Source organism: Montipora foliosa, chromosome 2 (genome assembly GCF_036669935.1).
Source record: "Montipora foliosa isolate CH-2021 chromosome 2, ASM3666993v2, whole genome shotgun sequence".
NCBI lineage: Eukaryota > Metazoa > Cnidaria > Anthozoa > Scleractinia > Acroporidae > Montipora > Montipora foliosa.
Genome location: NC_090870.1, coordinates 39254804 through 39274677, shown reverse-complemented (window position 1 = coordinate 39274677; position 19874 = coordinate 39254804). Strand labels below are relative to the sequence as shown.

The 19874-nt window shown below is 38.3% G+C and overlaps 1 protein-coding gene and 1 long non-coding RNA gene across 2 annotated transcripts in view; one reads left to right on the top strand and one right to left on the bottom strand.

Moving 5' to 3' along the window:
• The window catches only part of LOC137991643 (low-density lipoprotein receptor-related protein 5-like), a 25055-nt gene extending 24445 nt beyond the window's left edge, over positions 1–610 (top strand). Inside the window, exon 9 of the mRNA XM_068836697.1 lies at positions 597–610. Coding sequence (XP_068692798.1) covers positions 597–610 — 14 coding nt within the window. The remainder of the gene's footprint in view (positions 1–596) is intronic.
• Positions 611–9215: 8605 nt separating this feature from the next.
• On the bottom strand, positions 9216–11017 carry LOC137993050 (uncharacterized). Its single transcript, XR_011121799.1, has 2 exons — positions 10906–11017; positions 9216–10783 (listed from the first exon to the last, which is right to left on the bottom strand). It is a non-coding gene; the product is annotated as an uncharacterized lncRNA (long non-coding RNA).
• Between the last annotated feature and the right edge of the window lie 8857 nt (positions 11018–19874).

The following is a 19874-nucleotide window of genomic DNA, read 5'->3' as shown; positions in this document are numbered from 1 at the left end:
AAACTAATTTTCCTGTTTCTCTGCAAAACACATATAAAGGACCAACACGCTGTCTGACTTTAGTGGGCAAATCCCACCAACACTCAGTTGTGCAACTTGAGTGAGCGCCGAATAATACACGGCTTACCGTAAAATGTCCTATCCCATCACAAAAAAAGTTGAACGGTTTGATGACAAACAAAACTTGTGTTTAAAACCGCCAAATGCCTTGCGCACGTATTCTATTGTTTGTGTTTCTTTCTGGCCAGATTAATGTGGGTCATGTAATACCCAAACATAAGTAATCTCCAGTGACATTAGTTGCCGAGGAGTTCATAAAGACAGGACATGGAAAACCAATGACAAAGGCGAGAAAAAAGCAAAAACCCCTGAGATATGTACAGCACGACTGATTTTTGCATTCATCTTTTCCCATATATAGCTCAGTTAAACAAAGGTATATGGTTAATTTAAGCGCCCGGTTAAATCGATGCATTTCACAATGAAGGAAGGGATTCAGATCCTTCATTCAACAATGCAAATTTCCGCACTAGGTCTTGTAATGTCCTTGTAGGGCAGAATATTGTAATCAAATTCTGTTTTATTGTCATCGGCAGTTAAAGTGGAGTAACTTGATCAATTTCAAGGAAGCCTGGAAAAAACAAAACGGGACTCAATGTGGCTGTGAGTGGCGTATATTAAAAAAACCTGCAAATTACTTCAGTTGGAAGCTTTGGTGGCAGAGCTGTGTACAGCGCAATTATACCGGGGGGGGGGGGGCTTCTCCGCGTTTTTGGTCCCGTTTCAAGTCTACATTTTTTTGTTGTATTACTCATTTTCTTTGAACTAACTTATTTTGGTAAAGGTAAAGGTACAGTAACTTTATTTAACGTCGGTAGTTCCTTCAGCTACCAGGCTGGTGTCAATGGAAGCCGACAGGTGCTCCCTTTACCCCCCTCTCCCGCTGTCCAGTGCTGCTCACCGTTTGTAACGGGTATTTAAAGCTATAGTTACAAGGATCAGAAAATAGTCGAAACGGACGTTTAAGGGTCCACGAGGATCGAACCGGGTCTCTTGCTCCGAAGCCGCGCTCCTAGCCAACCTAGCCACGGAACTGCGCTCCTTCATTACAATGCGAAGATCTTTTGCTTAGAAAAAGCCAAGGGTTCCAACACGTCACTGAATGTCATTAACTGCAATCAAGCAAGCGAACAACATCAGTTAAAAACATAATTGAACGAAAATATTTGGACTAGCTAATACCCATAGTCCAATATTAAAAAACGACTAAAAAAGTGCCATTAAACGACCCATTCAAAAGTCTTACCTTTTCCGGACGTATGGTACGGGCTGGATGTTAAGAGATTGCGCTCAGAGGCACTTTCCATTCGCATTCTTTGACCCTATGTCTTTTTTTCTTTATTTGCTCAATAAGGCAATTTCGTTCAATTGGATACTGTTTTAGTTTGGCCGAAAGCCACTTTAGTTGAGAACTTACTTGTAATAAGGTGATGACGAAAACATTCTACGTAAACACGGATTGGTCTATTGTTTCTACAGTTTCTGTTTGTTTGCGGGGCATTGTTTTCTTAACCAATTTCGAGAGGCCGCTATTATAGATGCGTCAAAGCACTTTCAAAACATATTCATCGAAGTTCGAGGATAATAGAGAATACAAACCAAGACATTTAGGCCACAAGAGGATGTTCTTGGTATTAATCGAACTTGGAAGATAAACGGCTTTCCGATTTTCTAAATCTGCAGATACAATTTACGTCTGAACGATCCGTACATATTTCTTTTTTTACTCTTATTGTTGCATTGTAGTTGAATAAGTGTGAATAAACGAACTTAAACTTGAACTTCAACTTTTGTCGCGACATACAGCGAATACTGTAGTCACCAGATCGGTGTGGCTTTTTTTTTGGATATTTAGTGATACATGGTTGCTTCTCTGCCAAAAACAGCTGATGAGCGCGTCATATTGTAATGAAGCCTGTTAGCTGTGACCTCATCGCGTAAACAACGTAGGCAAGTTGACAAAAACCTTCAACGTTTTGCATACACACTATCTGATGTGCAAGCGAGCGTCTGTGTAAAGTGTCTTTAGTGCGCGTGTTTAAACGTCATTTGTCTTTGGTACGAGTGTTAACTCTAAAAAGTTATTAAATTTAGTTAAAGTCGTTCTTGATAACGATATACGGTTGTATCTAGCGTTGAGAATCATGATCAACTCACATCGATGGTTTTCCGCTGCGTTCGGTTGAGTTGAGACGGCCAACATCGCATCAATGCAAAAAGAGTGTTAAGAAAAATTTAACTTACCTCGCCAAGCGCTGCCTCCTGCCACTTTTTATCCCGACCTGATCAAAGAACATTTTCATTCAATATGATAATTACCATTTTGCTTCGCGCATAATTTTTGAATGATTTGCGAGGGCAGTAACGATTGCGGAACATTTAACCCCATGGCTATAAAGGGGACATTTCGTTGTAAATATTAAATATTTCGCGCGTAAACACACTTCTTACAAGCCACTGGTGAATGAAATATCTATCGCAAACCGGAAAATCCGGCGAACACGTCAGTTCGTCAGCAATTGATCGAGCTGTCTCCTTAATTAAATTGCATATTGTGAGATATATCCAGCCGGCTCGTATGCGGGCCGTATAAGGTTTCCCATTGAGATATACACCTGTTCACGGACAATCTACCGGAAAATGTTTAAATGGGGTGCTGTTCCACTATACACGACAAATGCAGTAGCAAAAACATTGTGAAGTTTTCGAGTTGATCGGTGCATGACAATGGTGTTGTCGTGGAAATCTGAACTCTGCAGAAGTCTAGCAGTTACTTGTAGAGAGAAGCTCGCGCTATAGTTCTACAGAAAGTGGTAAATGTGACCTTATTAAGATATAAGTGAACAACTCAGAAAGGATTGGCGGTGGAACTGTCCCGAATTATAGGCCATATAATCTTTCGTAGGTCTCATCTTACGAATGCAAGTTCTGTGGAATAAGACTGTCTGGGGATTTAACTCGTTTATTAGGGAACGAAAGAAGCTGGAATCCTGCTGAAATCATCCTTGAATAATTGTAGTTCTTCAAGACATGCATCATCCAGTGCCGCCGTACTATATTACAAATAGATTTTGCCTTTGAGGCTTTCCTTTAAAAAGGGCAAAGCGAGTTTAACGTTGAAATAAAGTTGTGTTCAGTGTTGTCGTAGTGTGATTTGCCTCTTCTATGCTCCGCAAAGTGCAAGCGTGTATCACTAACATGAATTTGATAATGCGTTCACTGACATTCCCCTTTATATTAAGTTCACAAAAGGAAAGCTCGCGCGCATGTGAAAATAACATTCTCATCTCACAGCCTCGAGCAGTGCCTCTTTTCCTTGATGTTGCTATTTCCGTATTTCAGTCCAATATAAAGGTGAAATCAACAGCGGTTCACAGATCCGTTGATTGCCATGCACATTTTGATGACATTGCTACGACTTTTGTGCATACTGTTGTCAAAGTTTCTTGAGAAATCGATACGAATAAACGTAACTAATAAGGACTTACATGATTTTTTTCAACTTGGGACAAAGCCTTCTACACTTTAATGGATTATATTCCCACAGGAACTGGCTAAAGATGATGTATTTTAACCTTTTACTGTGACACTTAAGCTTACGAGTGACTGAGAAGAGTGTACTAATATCCTTAATTTTCTCATTCTTCAGGTACGCTGTAATTTACGGTTTAAACCTTTCTTTGAATCCACCTGCACCTTCAATCCGCATGGTAAAGCAGCAAATTACACGAATTGAAATATCTTAACACGAAGGATTACCGTAACTAACAAAAACAAAAACCCGGTGTCTTGCAAACATTTTGACACAGATGTAAACGCAAGGTAACTTGATCACTGCGCCCGCTGAATTCGATGTCACTTTACTTGTGCAGCTAAAAGTACAATAGAAAAATCCCAGATGTTTTTCGCTGATGGTAACTTTTTATATTCGCGGTTCAAATATTTTATTTTTTTCATGTCGCAATTTTTTTTGCTCATGGCAAAATATTGTTATTCTCGATCGACACTTCCTGAACACTTCCTTCTGCTCTTCCTAAAAACTGATTATCAATATTTATTTACCTCTGCATCAATATTTGTCTTGCTCACAGCAGGCTAAAAGAACTCTGTACCTTGCGTTTAAATAGAAGTGCCTGGCACAAAGTGGTACCGGTATATTTTGAGGTCTCCCATCCGATACTAACCCCGCCGGACCCATGGGCCCACGCAAACACTCTTAGGGATTCGTCACGCGTTGACGAAGCCCTAAGAGTGTTTGCGTGGAAGGCTACGTCGAACAGGGCTTAACTTCAGTGAACTTTTGTCTTAGAAAGCTGTCAGGGGCTCAGAGTTCACGCTTAACCTTGTGGTGAAAAAGAATTTGTAAGGGAACATGAAAATGATTATCATGTCAGTCTCGAAGCACAATGTTCTGCGATTCCCTTTTATTTTCTTCAATCTTTTGGGTTTAGTATTTTACTAGTAACCACATGTCTTCTCAGGGGGCTATTTACCTAAGACAGGCACTATAATGATTTACGACACCAAATGTCGTGTACTATTGAATCTCCTGGAAGACAAAACGCAGCTCAATTGACAATATGGAATAAAGCGCTGCGTTACTGCACTACCAGACGTACGCAATGCGTGCCTATTTTCAAATTCAGACGCAAAATACGGTGCCAAATTTCACATTCCGGCAAAAGCCAAGACTCTTCTTAACACGTATTGCTATATATAATTAGGAAGAGGGGTTATCTCTTTGTTGGATTGAAGATTGGATCAGATTGGTTGGACGTGATGATTAATTAAAAGCAACAAGAACGGCTTAAAACCTATACAGCATATTTTCCCAAGCGTCTTTGAATTTAGTGAAAACCGCAACTAAAAGTTTCAATTTATGCAACACAACTTTAAAAAGTCCGTTCTATCACGCATGAAAAACTACCAAGACAATACCGACGCAATACACTTTTGCAGCTTCGTGGATTGACGACACTTTCGGTTTGGTCAAAAAAAGTCTTCAATTGCAAAGACAAAAAGATTGCCCGTTACGCAGTGATATTTCAACGCCCACCCGGGAAAAAGAAACAATTACATTTTCTTGTAGAATTTGCCAGAAGAAGCCACTCGGGACGCGAGGCTATCTTCTTGTGTCAACATGTTCTAGTGTCGATAGTAGATAACGCTATCATTGAAGCTTATAATTTCCACCTTTTAATTTATTTTTACTGATATGCGTTACAAGTACGTACCTAGTTTTTGTTCAGTCACGGATGATGAGAAATTGAGCTTTAAGCTGAGAATACAACCTCTCTTTCCTCAATTTACCTGGTTGGAGCAATCACTGAAGATGAATCTGCAAGGTTGAGGAGAGTACGGTACCTTCAACACCAGAGACTGTTGTATTATCATGAGCGCATTGCAAGATTATTAGCAGGCGTTACAAATGTCACAGTAATAATAAGACTTTATTTTCTAGTTTACAAATATGTTTTGTTATACCTCCCAACTCAAATTACTTTTTCTGATTGGAGGAGAACGTGTCACGTGTCATTGGTCAACTTCATGACGCCCTAGAGCAACAACAACTTGAACTTTCGACTCACACGTGATCAGGTCGTGCACCTTTGAAACGGCGGCAAATCTGTACGCCAGCCGATGTCAAGCAAATAATTTTTATCTGTGTAATTGTTCTATTTTGAGTTGGGAGGTATAACAAAACACTTAATGACTGGCCCCTCGGTAAACAGTGAGTTTTGTTTCCCCTCGACCTCAATGTTGCCCACGCCATCGCCTCGGGGAACATTGAGGGTCTCGGGGAAACAAAACTCACTGTTTCCCTTAGGGCCAGTCATTAAGTGCTTAATGTAAACTAATGGTGGACACCTAACGACAAAGAAGAATCCCTTTCTTGTTCATTAGTTCCTTTAACATTTTATTTCAGTGTCTCCGGATTGTAAATTAGCTAGAAGGTAGCTTAGGGGAGAAGATTCTGTGAAGCGGTTAGCACTAGCCTTCCACTGAGCAATGCGACCCGGGTTCGATAGGGGGGTTTAGTTTGTTCTCTCCTCTGTTCGGGTACGTAATACGGTTTCCTCAGGGGTTTTTTTTTTATCAAAAGAGCATTTTGTAAATTTAAGTGTTTTAATTTTGACTTTATTTCATGCATGCTGTCTCTCTAATCTGAGGCAGTCGGTTTCGCTACATAAGTTCGAAGTTAGAATAAGGTAATAGACAAACAAACTTGTGACTTGCGACGGTACTTTTAAGAAAATTGTAGAAATAACTATTCTGGTATATTGATCACTTTCCTTACCTACTGAAACCTGCAGATCTGAAAGAAATAATTAAAAGATCAGTTTGATCCAGAACATGGGGAAAATCTTACATGAAACCCATTTTCGAATTTCGGTCTAGCAGAGTGGAAAGCAAGTATTCGGCGGTAAGAAAAGTTGAAAGCTCTGCATCCAATCTTATATCAAGTTGCTCGATGGAAATTTAACCCTCAGTTTCTTCAAAAGCGTCGATCCCAGGCTGAGTTCAAAAGCATCAATTGGCATATTGAACAGCAACTACGAATGAGTCGGTTTGAGGAGAAGTGGACAGTTTTGTACTGATTCTTGTTTAACGGATTGTTTGTGACGAAGAAGAGTTGCTTTAAAAACATCCTACATGATAAAGCGCTCTCTACGACATAGCCAAGATTTCTCAGTGGCAAGAAAGTTTGTTGAATTGGAGTCTTCTTACTCCCGACTGAGTTACTAAGATCAACGTGGAATAAATATGCACCGGATTTAGGGTAAAGAATACTTACTTACCTGTTCTAGACATCAGTATATGTAATGTTTGATCTGTTAAACTCTTATTTTCCTAGTTTAAATCGGTAGGGACGTCTCTCGTTTTAACACTGAATTCTATTTACCGCAACCATTACAAGATTAGTTCGTTACCTTCTCTTTCGAGTTCACGAAACTGAGGTTCGCAAGCTTTTAAGTAGCAAGTGCAGTGTATTATTAACAAAATTAGCATTTGTATTTTGATGGAGAGATTCTACATGTACGTTTTCACAAGGTTTCAAACTAGCGGAAGGCATCAGTGTTTCAGTTTGAAATGACTGCTTCAGCCGTCCAACCTGCTCGGCATAATTATAAAGCCGACATGACTTTGCATTAAATGCATTCGTGAGCAGTTCAATTATTCAAATTCAGCTTCTGTCATCCAAAACCTTCTTGGCTACCGATATGACTTTTCTTAAAGTTAATGACGGAATAATACAGAGATAGTGGCGAATTCACTACTTAGCCCAGAATGCTCTTAGTGAAATACTTATGATTGCAGTTCTGAGTTAAAACGTTCTTGAATCACAAAGGATGTTCACACTGAACGACACACTGCCACTGACTTAGGTTTAATCATGATTTCTTGGAGGCGTGAGTGTATTCAGTGTCCATTTCAATAGTGTTAGCAGTAGCAATAAATGTATTGTGATTCTAATCTAGTCGAGCTTTGCCCTCTGTCATTAGGTCGTGTCCGAGTTTTTGTCTGTCTCCTCTTCAAATCGAGTCGACGTGCGAAGTTTTTCTGTATGAAAATTAGTTTTCATTCATATGTAAAGTACAACTAATTACCATTAAAAAAAAAAAAGCTTCGCACTTAGACTCGCTTTGAAGAGGAGGCAGACATGAACTCGGAAATGGCCTATTGTTCAAAAACCGCCGACTTCCGTGGTTGTTCAAATATTGGTTTCAAATCGTATTGGGATGCAGCAGAGTGAACGTAACTTTCAACTACACACTACTAAATTAAATGAACATTGCATATTGCAAATTCTCTTTTCCTCTGCTGTTTAAGAGAACGAGTTCTTTGTACATATGGAAATGACGAGTCTTCTATTGCGTTCGTGATCAGTGGACATTATTAGTAGTTCTAAGCTATTTTGGTTGTACTTAAACAGGAAGTTCCAGCTGAGTTTCAAAACTCAGGAATGAGAACTATAATAGTGCTCCAATATCGTAGAATAGGTGAATACCGGTCCTCTTGGTAATAATAAATAACAAGACGTATTAACGTTCCTCTCACGATGTAGTCACTTAGGTACCCGACCGTCGTTTCCCAGCGATCGCTTCTTCACCCAAACAACATTCGATTAACTGACGTCCGGGCTTCAATGCTTGGTTGAGTCTTGACAAAGCGACTACGGAAGGACTACCGCCTGCTAGGAAAAACATAGCGATGCAACACCACAGAAACACCCAAATAAAACTAGTTGGAAACATCAGAAAGGATTGAAGCTATTTTTATTTTGTGGCTTTTCATAAGAGAGCCATTGAGAGTCATTTTACGGTCACGACAGACCTTTGAGGAGGGTTATTTTGTGGCTATTGTTAGTTTTGCATCCAATATTTTTACCTTCATTCATTTGTTTGTCATTTGAGAGCAGAATTTTAACAATACTAAACCCATAAAGTGTTAAATAGTCATCTGGATTCCAGTTTCAGCATAATATAAATAGTGTTTAATGTTGAGTCAGGTGTTAAGTGTTCACGTATCTATCGTGCCAGTTGGATGACATTAAAAAAAAAAGGTCCGCAATGCGTACTTGGGGTCTTATGCTTAGTTTAACTCCAATTCAGCCCACCATGCGTCCATGCGTGATTGGTTGAAAATTTACCACAATGCAGCAGTGAAATGGGTTTCTTCAGTATGCTTCAAATTTCATGCCCTGTTTAGAATTTTACATCGATGACTTGCCGCTAATCTTTCTCTTATTGCAATTTGCACACTTTAGACAACTTTTGGTGCACACTACAGCATCTCTATCAGCTATTTACTAGTAACAGAAGCACTAGAATGGCTAAAAAACAAGCATGACACTGTCATTTATTAATAGGATCTTATAAATGATCAAGAGAATGCTGAAATTCAACTACAATTCTAAGATGAATCATCAGTAGATGTTCAATAAACAAGTACCCTCAGAGCTTGGTGCAAATTCCCAAACTACTGGAAATCACAGTCCATCAGCAATAACAATGTATAAACAGCCAAGAGGAATATCTGATGACCAATTACGTGAATCAGTTAGATCATTAAATAATTAAAAATGCAATGCAAAGCTTTCAACAGGGTGCTTTTATAGACTAGAAATAAATGAAAACCTCAACAGCCTGAAGTCACAAAATGTTGAACCAGTTTATTTATTTATAACTGGAGGTCAGGTAGTGCTGGGAAAAGCCATTTGATCAAAACAATTTACCACACTGTAGTAAAAATCTATAGACATGCTCCAATGAATCCTGAGAATCCAACAGTGTTACTAGCAGCATCTACTGGAGTAGCAGTAATAAACATTGATGGTACACACAGCATTCGCAATACCTAAAGATACAGGTGATGATGTGGGGGAAAATCCAGGTCCTACAATATTTGATATCATTGATATGAAAATGAAGCAATCTTTGCTGTGAATGCTGGTAAGCAATGTGTAGCAATGTCACTTACTGCTATTATATACCATCAAATACAAGATAATTCTACTTTGAACAATTCTACTTTGATAACTCTACTTTGAACAATATTTTGGTTATTGGAAATAATCTATACAATTCTGTAAGATGTTCTGAGCGAACAAATGACTATTTGCTGTTAACTGGTGTTCCAGAGATGGTTTCAATATTTGTTAAAGTGTATTCATTACAATATAGTGTATTAATGCCAGTAGTTAACAAACAATAATTATTGTAATTCAGTTAAGAGTTTGAAAATACTTCTAGAAGTGAATTTCTAAGAGACATGTATGGACCAATGTTTGATGTCATGAACAAATATTGAAACCATGTCTGGAACACCAGCTAACAGCAAATAGTCATTTGTTCGCTCAGAACATCTTACAGAACTGTATAGATTATTTCCAATAACCAAAATATTGTTAAAAGTAGAGTTATCAAAGTAGAATTATCTTGTATTTGATGGTATATAATAGCAGTAAGTGACATTGCTACACATTGCTTACCAGCATTTACACCAAAGATTGCTTCATTTCCTTGACTAGAGTCAGCGCACACAAAGGTTGTTGGATCAATGATATCAAATATTGTAGAACCTGGATTTTCTTCCACACCATTTGCTTGCTTTGTAAGCAATGGGATGTAAACATTGTAGCACATCATTTGTGTAAACCAAAACATCACCTCCTTACACGACTTGTAATGTCCAACAACTTGTTTTAATGTTGGCAAGTAAAACACATTTAAACGAAACATCATAAGCATCGTATTCCAAAATCGCCCTCGCACACGTGAAAATGCATCCTTGGCTTTCACAAAATTGTTGTAACAGCCGATCCTTGACCGCTGTTGACCGGTACTGTTCGATCGTTGTTCCCATGCTGGCGGCTAGTAGCAGACAGCAGTAAGAGTACGAAATATACTATTCTTTGAGAGTGCAAAACTCTTATTCAATGCAATTATTTTTTAGAGTACAATAACTCTTTCAGTTTGGGGTGTAACCCACATCGACATTTAAAGCCGATAAATACTGGTTTGTGATAGCTTGTGAGATACTTGTGAGGTATGTGGTGCAACGCACACCGGATTTCAAGCCAATGAATGTGGGCTTGCGAAAGCGTCTCAGCTTCAGTGCAATCCGCACTAAACACAAGCCGAGTCTAGATATGTTGGCTTGCGTGAGTAAACAACTCCCGTATCGATATCGCCGAGGAAACTCCACTCAACGACGTCACCTGGATGAAATAACAAACAAAAAACAAGCCAGGAAAGTGCAGTTAATTTTCGAAATGAAAGAAAGAAAGAAAACCAATCTGAAACAGCGCGAAAGATCAATTTTGAAATAGAAATAACTTACCTTAAACAATTACAACTAATTTGCGACGGAAATCTCTTCAATTTTTTCCCAAAACAGGGGAAACGACAGCAGATTTATATACAAACGACGAACGCTAGAAGCAAAATGGCCGACACTTGAAAAACAATGACTCGCAATTACTAGTACCCAGTCTACAAGCCAGACTGTCACGTGTGTTCTCGTCCTCAAAGTGACAAACTTTATGCATAATCCATAAGACCCCAACAAAACAAAACAAAAACGAAAAGAATAGGAGGTATACACTTTAGGCTTCCATATTTGCAAATTAGCTTAAATATTGAAGATGTTGGGTATGGGAAATATATTCTTGCAGGAAAATTTAATTGAGGGGATTTAAACTTTTGGTTTTCGAATTGAACTCCTTGAGAGCTGCACTTTCAGTAAAAAAATAATAATCGTCTCAGGTACTTGTGCGCAAAGGTTACAAGGCGAGGTTCTTTTTCCCTTCTTTGGTGAGAAATTCATCTACTGTAAGCTCTGCATTTTAAATTAACGTCTCGAATCCATTACAACCTACCGTTTGCTTAATTGTTGATGTTTTCGCCAAGGGGCCTGGGTTAAAGGCGCGACATGATTGGTTGTACGCTCTTCTCTATTTATATTTCACTCTCATTCTCAAGGCACAAGAAAAGCTTAAGAAGAACGAAAAATGTTTGATTTTCCTTCCTTTATACTCAGGCTTATATCGCGGGTGTGCTCACTTGCTAATGCAAGTGGCCAAGCTGCAATTGTATGGAAGGTGTCAACGTCACGAGATTGAGGTCACTCTTAATTAGAGAGTCATCCATTGACACATTTATCGCTTGAAAACACTGGTCTGTGACCCAGTCACATGCGGCCCTGACTGATGTCCAGACTTATTCTACCCGAAGAGAACATTTTTGCACATCGTGTCCACAAGATTAGACAAACGTGCTCTTGAACATGGCATTACTCGCAAAATCATATAAAGAGTCCTGCGACAAAAAAGGACCGCTAATGTTATTTCTCAGGAGTCACTAGACTGTGGACTTAAAGAACTCGCTGAAAAACCATGCAACAATGATCATAGTGAAAGACTGAAACTTTTAGGTAGAACTTTTAAACTGTATAATGCACTTGAAGTTTGTTAAAATGACACGTTCGATGTTTCACTGACGGTTTACAAAAGGTTTTTATGTGATTTAAGATGGTTTGCAACGGTTTTCAACGGTAAATTACGATTTACAGCCAATTGAAAGAAAAGTCACGAATTCACTGTCTCTTACTTCCATGACGAAATCGTGAAAAACCGATAAAAACCGTCGGTAATCTGTTGTAAATCGTGCTAATCCTTATGTTTGGCAACATAAATCGTGTTCGATTTCCAAGAATGAAAAAAAAAACAAAAAACAAAAAACAAAAAAACAATTTATCTAGATAAAATATCGCTAACAATGATCTGTAAAGACAGCCATACACTTCTTTAAAATAACGCCAAGTTAACAGCCACTCTATGGTTTGCCTAGAGATCTAGCATGCAATATCGGCGAATTAGAAAGTACATGTCCCAATTCAAAGTAAATCTTAAACGTATTGTAAACGCTTTTGTGATCTCCCGGATCGATTACTGTAATAGTATTCTCTATGGACTTCCTATGATTGAGCACGAAAAACTAAAACGGGTTCAGATCATCGCAGCTCGTTTAATCACAGGAAGCAGTCGGAGAGACCATTACCCCAGTGATAAGAACCTGCATGGGCTTCCTGTTAGGTCACGCATCACTTTTCAGATTTTACTATTAAGCTACAAAATTCTGAATGGACAATCGCCTAGTTATCTTACTTCGCTTATTAGTTCATATAAACCAGCTCGTTCTTTACGTTCATCCGACCATTTAGTTCTACAAGTTCCGAACGTCAAGACAGCCACTTATGGTCAAAGAACCTTCTCTTATTGCGCCCCGAAACTATGGAACAGTCTGCCTAAATCTGTAAAAAATTCTGAGACTGAACCTATTTCTTTTTTGCGATTATTTTAACCCTTAGATAGTTATACGATTTTACTTAGTTATTTTTTGTTACATAAAATTATATATATAATTCAGATTTTTAGCTTCCCAATGTACGCGCATTGAGAATTTTAAATGCCCTGACAAATACTTTGCTATTATTATTATTATTATTATTATTATTATTATTATTATTATTATTATTATTATTATTATTATTATTATTATTATTATAGCAAGAGCAGCGTACCTGATGTTTTTGAGCAGGTTCGAGTCTTGCTGACAGACAAACTAACTTTTTTTTCTTACTGTAATTATTCCTGCAATTACCAGCCGATGCATTTTCTATATGTTTTGTAGCGTTTTTCGTCTTCCACGCAGCAGAACTCTCTCATTAACAATGCATCCTGCACTTCACACAGGCTTACGATACGTGAATTTTTTATTCATTTTATATAAATCAAATAAGCACAATTCTGCTGTTTTGTATGAGTTCACTGATAAATGACCAGGTTTGCTTTAAAAGCATTGAGCTTTGAAGCGTTTGAGCTCAGATTTATTGTCATGATTGCTATGCATGACGCTGTGAGTAATGGCAGTCGAAGCTCTCAGACAATCTTGGACAGAATAAAATGGAACAGCAAACCCCCATCCCCACCCCCACCCCAAATCAAGGATAAAGCCGCGCAAAAGCCAAAACGCGCCATTTTCCAATCCTTGATTATGCTTGTGCTTGATTATGCTTGTGCTTGTGCATAAGTGAAAGTTAACTGTGATCTTTGTCATTATCTACATGTCATCAAGTTGAAACTTCAACATCAAATTTAATTTCTATTTTAAAATTAAAAAATAAATGAGGGAGGACTGGAAAAAATAAGTTAATTTTAAAATGTAATAATATTAGATGTTATCATTTCACATGCTCTTTCAGCAGTTTTTAAAGGTGTTCTTTGAAATTCATATTTTCATATGTATACTATGTATCAGAAACGCTAACGGTGGTCATGTAACGAGGATTATGTAATCAAGTGATACCTTGAAAGTGAAACCTCATTCCAACCTTAGGGTACCCATAGCCAAGGAGACGACGATACCCAGTGGTAAGGGCGTTGCACTCGTAAACGGAAGCCTATTCTGAAAACTTGCTCTATATATATCACTGATATGAATTCTCGCATTGCAAATAGCCACCTGGCTGTGTTTTTCAGTTCAGTTTTCTTAACGCTTTTTACGTTCATTTATATTTTTGCTTTTCATATAGGGCCCCACAAGGATCAAGCTTTTAATAGCATTACGTTTAAATTGAAGGGTTAAATTTTTCCCTTATTTACTCTGCATGTATCCTCCAGGCCGGGAACTTATGAATACCGTTAAAAACCTTGAAATCTGTCTTCAGTGTCTCTCACGGCGGGCCATTTTTCATATCACTTTTGCTTCTCTTGGCGAATCCCTTGTGATCGTGTCTGATAAGTTTTTTCTTTTCAAACGATTGAAAACAAATTTTCACAAGACCAGAGATATCAATAGAAAAATGAAAACAAGGGTGAAATGTATTACTGGCAACCCAGTAGTTTTCATACTAGCATGCCTAAGAACGCTTAGGAGCCAATACTTGCAGGAGGCAACCAGTTGACTATTACTTGATTACGGTAAAGCTCTGTTCATACACAAATAATAATTAAATTACACCCTAAACCTTATATTTCTAATACATTATTTAAATTCGCAATTATATTAATTGGTTTAATTCCTTTATCAAGGGGGTCCCTCCTCAAAGACGCTTTGAAAATTAAGTGGTTCTCAATCAGCCAGGTGTATGCCGCAAACAATCAACGCACGTGAAATTTGGATACAATGCCCTCGCCTCAATCAGGGAACGAAAAAGATGATCGCAAATGCGCTCATCGTTGCTGAATGATGGAGCAGGGCCGGATAAGTAAGCAATCGAAAATTTTCAACTCGTACGAAAGATTCTCAGAGCAACAGTAGCACTCAGGAACTCTTATCGACATCTGCACCCGTGTCCATGAGCTCGTGAACCAGGATGGGAAGGTTTACTCCTTCAACTGACCTCGCTGCTCCTCTCTCCAAAGGAGCTAATAGGAAAAAATCAACCCTGTTCATGTCAGCACTTGAAAAAAGGGCTAACACAAACCTTTCCTTGTTGCGTGTTCAATTTTCTAGGAAGACGTTGTGGTATCCTTTCTCATGGAAAATGTGCCTAACTTACCGGCTTACCTGACTCATCCTTGGCTGTAGCAACGCGATAAACCTTCCTTAACCTCTAGTTTGCATGAAATTGCTCGCATCTGCTTTGTACAGTGCTCCTCCAAAGGTATGTGAATGTCCATTCAAGCGGTCTCTTGTAAATAACGAAATATTGTCAAACTTTGCAGACTTTTTCACTGTGGTTTCATTTTTGTATAAGATGATGATTAGGAAAAATGTGCAGGTGGTGATATTCAAGTCAATTCGATTCGCTCTTGAGATCAACCCTTCTCAAAATAGTCTAGACCAACCCTCCAATCCTAAAGCATACATCTCTCCTTGAAAACATTCTGTTTTATGTATCTAAGCTCCAAAATTAAGCGCTTTTTTACCACAGGACCTGGTTGAGAAAGACAGGGGTAACTCAAAAATCAAAGAATGAACTAACTCCGGATGCAGAAGGGCAGAGTGATTGTTGGCAAAACGTACCGAAGGTGGCGTAATGTAAAAAGGAATGTTATAACCATCACAGATACAGGAAATAATGAAAGGAGACGCGTAAGCCACGTTCCCAGAAGCATACATTGTCTTTGAGCCTTCCTTTAACAAACCATGTCGACCGATTCTACTTCAAAGGGAGTTGTAGAAGAAAGAGTCTTGTACCTTAATGACTTCAAAACCTCGAGTAAAGCCACTGTTATCAATGCGCCCGTCCGTTTTGCTAAAGTCGAGGAATGTTCCTCCGAGTTTAATTGCTGAACCCCGGCATCTTGACCACAAGAATTCGAATGCACGCCCAAAACGTTAACTGGAACTCCAGTGTCCTCTCTTTCCACTTCAGAAGCAGATGTCTGTGATTTGATTTAGGCAGCACTGAATCATTTGAAGCAGTAAGAAAACGAATAAGAAATATTATTATTTTTCTTACATCGATGGGGCTAAGGCACTCTATACCGTCTAATCTAAGATTAATCAAGCAAACAAAATGGAAAAAGAGGCATTTATAGTTTTTAGAATAATGGTGGCATTTTTTATATCCAGAAAAAGAAATCTAAAGATTACTACTCATGATCAATACCTAACAGCGTAAAGACAGTAAGACAAAATTTCGCGTTATCGGAGGAAGAGTTGAAAATTGTTTTTACCCTTCTCCCCGCATTAAGAAACTTTTGAACCAGATGTGAAAAGCTTTCAATACAAAATTTTAAATTCAATTCTCTATACAAATGAGAAATTATTAAAAATTAGATATAGTGATCATGACAAGTGTACATTCTGCAATAAAGTGTCTGAATCATTGCACCACCTCTTTTTCTTCTGTTCGTACTCAAGTCTTTTTTGAAAACAACTTCAAAGGTATTTTATTTCAATTCGCCATTTTCAATAATCCCATAAGCCTGGTTTTCACTAGTGGCGCAAGTACAAGCACAAGCACAAGCATAAGTAGCTTATGCTAGTGAAAACAAACGTCGACGTAAGCATCAAAATCAACCACAGCATCCGCCATTTTGTTCAAATGTTCCGAAGCCGGGAATCTGGAACGAGCGCTTTCACTGGCCAGACGTAGCAAATTTCCTTGTGCTTATGCTGCGCCTCGTTTTCACACGACGCAAGCGAACACAAGCATAAGCACAAGCACAAGGTAAAAGAAGAATTTCGATGCTCGTTTCACGGTGAAATTAGTGCCCCTAAGTTGTGCTTGTGCCTGGGTCGATAATGAAAACTAGCCTATACCCATGATACAGTTCATTTTGGGGGATTATTTGCATTTGTTCACCGAAGCACGATAAAGTCCCAAGAGTAAATAACGTGTATTGCTTTTAGGTAAAGAGCCCCCAAATGTATTGCATAATGGGATGGGAATAGGGAAAGCAATGAACACAAAAGACGATACAAAAGAAACAATGGACCCTAACCCTACAAACAATAGAGCAGCGTCGACCTACAGGGATATCCACTGAAATTAGAGGTGTAATGAGCTCGTCCTGACTGAGAGCAAAACGAAAAAGACCTCTCATTCTTGAAGACGTCATAATAGGTATTCCAAAAACGCCAAGACCTTTACTAAATTACCTAATATTAATCGGAAAAGTACACATCTGAGATTTTAGAAGGAAAGTTGTATGTCCATACATTGAGGGGTTTAAAATAAAGGTTAGGAACTCTTTTAAAACAAAATATATTATATTACAATAAAGTTTAGAATCCTTTCATAAAAACTTGCGACAAAACGTTGCTTAATAACATTGTAAGATTTAAAAAAGTTATAAACGATAAAAAGCTATAAAGAGCTAAAATCGACGACGTTTCGACATTAACATAACGTCAGTATCAAGTCAAGAATGTATAAAAATAGGTTCTCTAAATACTAAAACGAACAATAAGAGAAAATAATTTACGGGTTAAACAAAACGTTTCGCACGTATGGAGTCCGTTTGCACGTTCAGATTAGGTTTGAATTACCTTTTTTAAATCTTACAATGTTATTAAGCAACGTTTTGTCGCAAGTTTTTATCGTCAAATGTTATTCTAAGTCACTTCTTCTACGAATCCTTTCATAAAAAGTGAAATTATTTTAATTATCTTTTCAGCTGATCTACAGCGTTGCATACGCAAGGCTCACATGGTAAAGTTCAAGGCATTCGGTTAATGACGTACTCTATGAGTCATCCCACATTGTTATACCTCCCAACTCAAATACGTTTTCTGGTTGGAGGAGAACGTGTCACGTGTCATTGGTCAAAACTTCATGACGCCCTAGGGCAACAACAACTTGAACTTTCGACTCACACGTGATCAGGTCGTGCACCTTTGAAACAGCGGCAAATCTGTACGCGAGCCGACGTCAAGCAAATAATTTTTATCTGTGTATTGTTCTATTTTGAGTTGGAAGGTATAACAAAACACTTAATGACTGGCTCCTCGGTAAACACTGAGTTTTGTTTCCCTTGGGGCCAGTCATTAAGTGCTTATTGTTCCCCTAAGAGAATCTCTGGGGAAAACCGGCCGTATTTGAGAGAGTGCCCCAAAGGTTTAACCGCTGTGTGTAAAAGTAATATTTCGTCAAGCGAGAAAAAGCTAGTACGTCAGTGCTTTTTAACGTGTGTATGTGGTCAAGTAGAAGATAAAGGTTTTCTGCCTATAAGGGATGAATTGTAAAATAAATGTAGTTGTCATGTTAAGCGTAATAATAATAATAATAATAATAATAATAATAATAAATAGCAAAAACTAGAAAAAACGTGTAAGGTGAGCGCAGTACGCATAACAAATGAACCTCAAGAACAAAGAGAAACCAGTGAACAAAGACCAAACAATAGAGAGACAGAAACCGAAGATCAAACAAGTGAACAACAACAAAGCATTGACTGGACAATTGAAGATCCTAGTTGGCTTGCACAAATAACGCAAGCAGCCAAGTGTATCTATGATGACCTTGTGAAAGACATAGCGATTATGAATAAGCGAGATGTAAACACCTTTGTTAAAAAGAAAAGCTACATCAAGAAAATAGACATAGCTCGACTACAATACGCTGCAAACCCACTCCAGTACCTCTGGGAATACAACTTTTCAATTCACTCTGTTGTAAAAACATGGAAATCAATTCATACCAAAGAAAGGAACGAGGATAAAGAAAGAAAAACTAGTAGGAAACCTCGATGGATGATTAACATGGAAAGAAAAATGAATAATCTGCGAAAACATACCTCTCAGATATGCGAAGAACTGAAGAGGATACGTGACAATTATGAACTTACGCCAAAAATGAAAAAAAATCGATTCTAGATGATCAAAGAAATTAAAGGAAGAATAACCATGGCAAGTTTGACAACTTTAAAGGAAAGGAAGATTAACGCCATTCGAGCCCTGAAAAGACAGAAAGAAAGAAAGAAGACAGCTTATGAAAGATTCAAGACCAACCCGTGGTTCGATGTAGATGAAGGTTCGCTCTACAGCCATTTAAACAACATTATCAAATCAACAGAAGCAAATCATCACCCACAATATACTGGTAAAGAAAAGCCATCTTCAACTAATCAAGATGCCACCACCACATCAATAACAACAAGAGAAGAATTCGAAAGATTCTGGAGACCAATATGGGAGAGTGCAAGCGGAGTACCTATTGAAGCAGATTGAATAAAGGATAGTGAAACAGCCCTTAAACAGCACATTATCCAACCAAGCGGACCTATAACGATAACCAAAGAAATAATCACCAACAGTATTAAAAACAAGAGATATTGGTCTTCGCCAGGTAAAGATAAAATCACCAACTATTGGATAAAGAAAATGGATACCTTTCATGGAGACATCGCAGCAGCACTGAACACCATACTTACAGAGAGACTAGGGATACCAGCTTGGCTTGCCGTAGGAAGAAGTGTTATGATTCCGAAGAAGGATAACCCATCCGCTCCTGACCACCGTCCAATAACCTGTTTAAACACCTTATACAAGCTCATCACGTCAGTGATTGACCATCAACTACAGGTACACGAGTACAAGAACAATCTGATGCAAATCGATCAAAGAGGAGGCAAAGCAAAATCAATGGGCAGCATAGATAATCTGCTGATTGATAAGATGATATTAGAAGACGCCCACTTCCACAAGAAGAACCTATCCTGCACCTGGGTAGACGTAAAAAGGCATTCGATTCCGTCTCACACCAATTGATTATCAAAACCCTTAAACTGCATGGCATAAATGCAGACCTCATACATCTTATAAATCTATTATGAAAACATGGAACATCAATCTGGA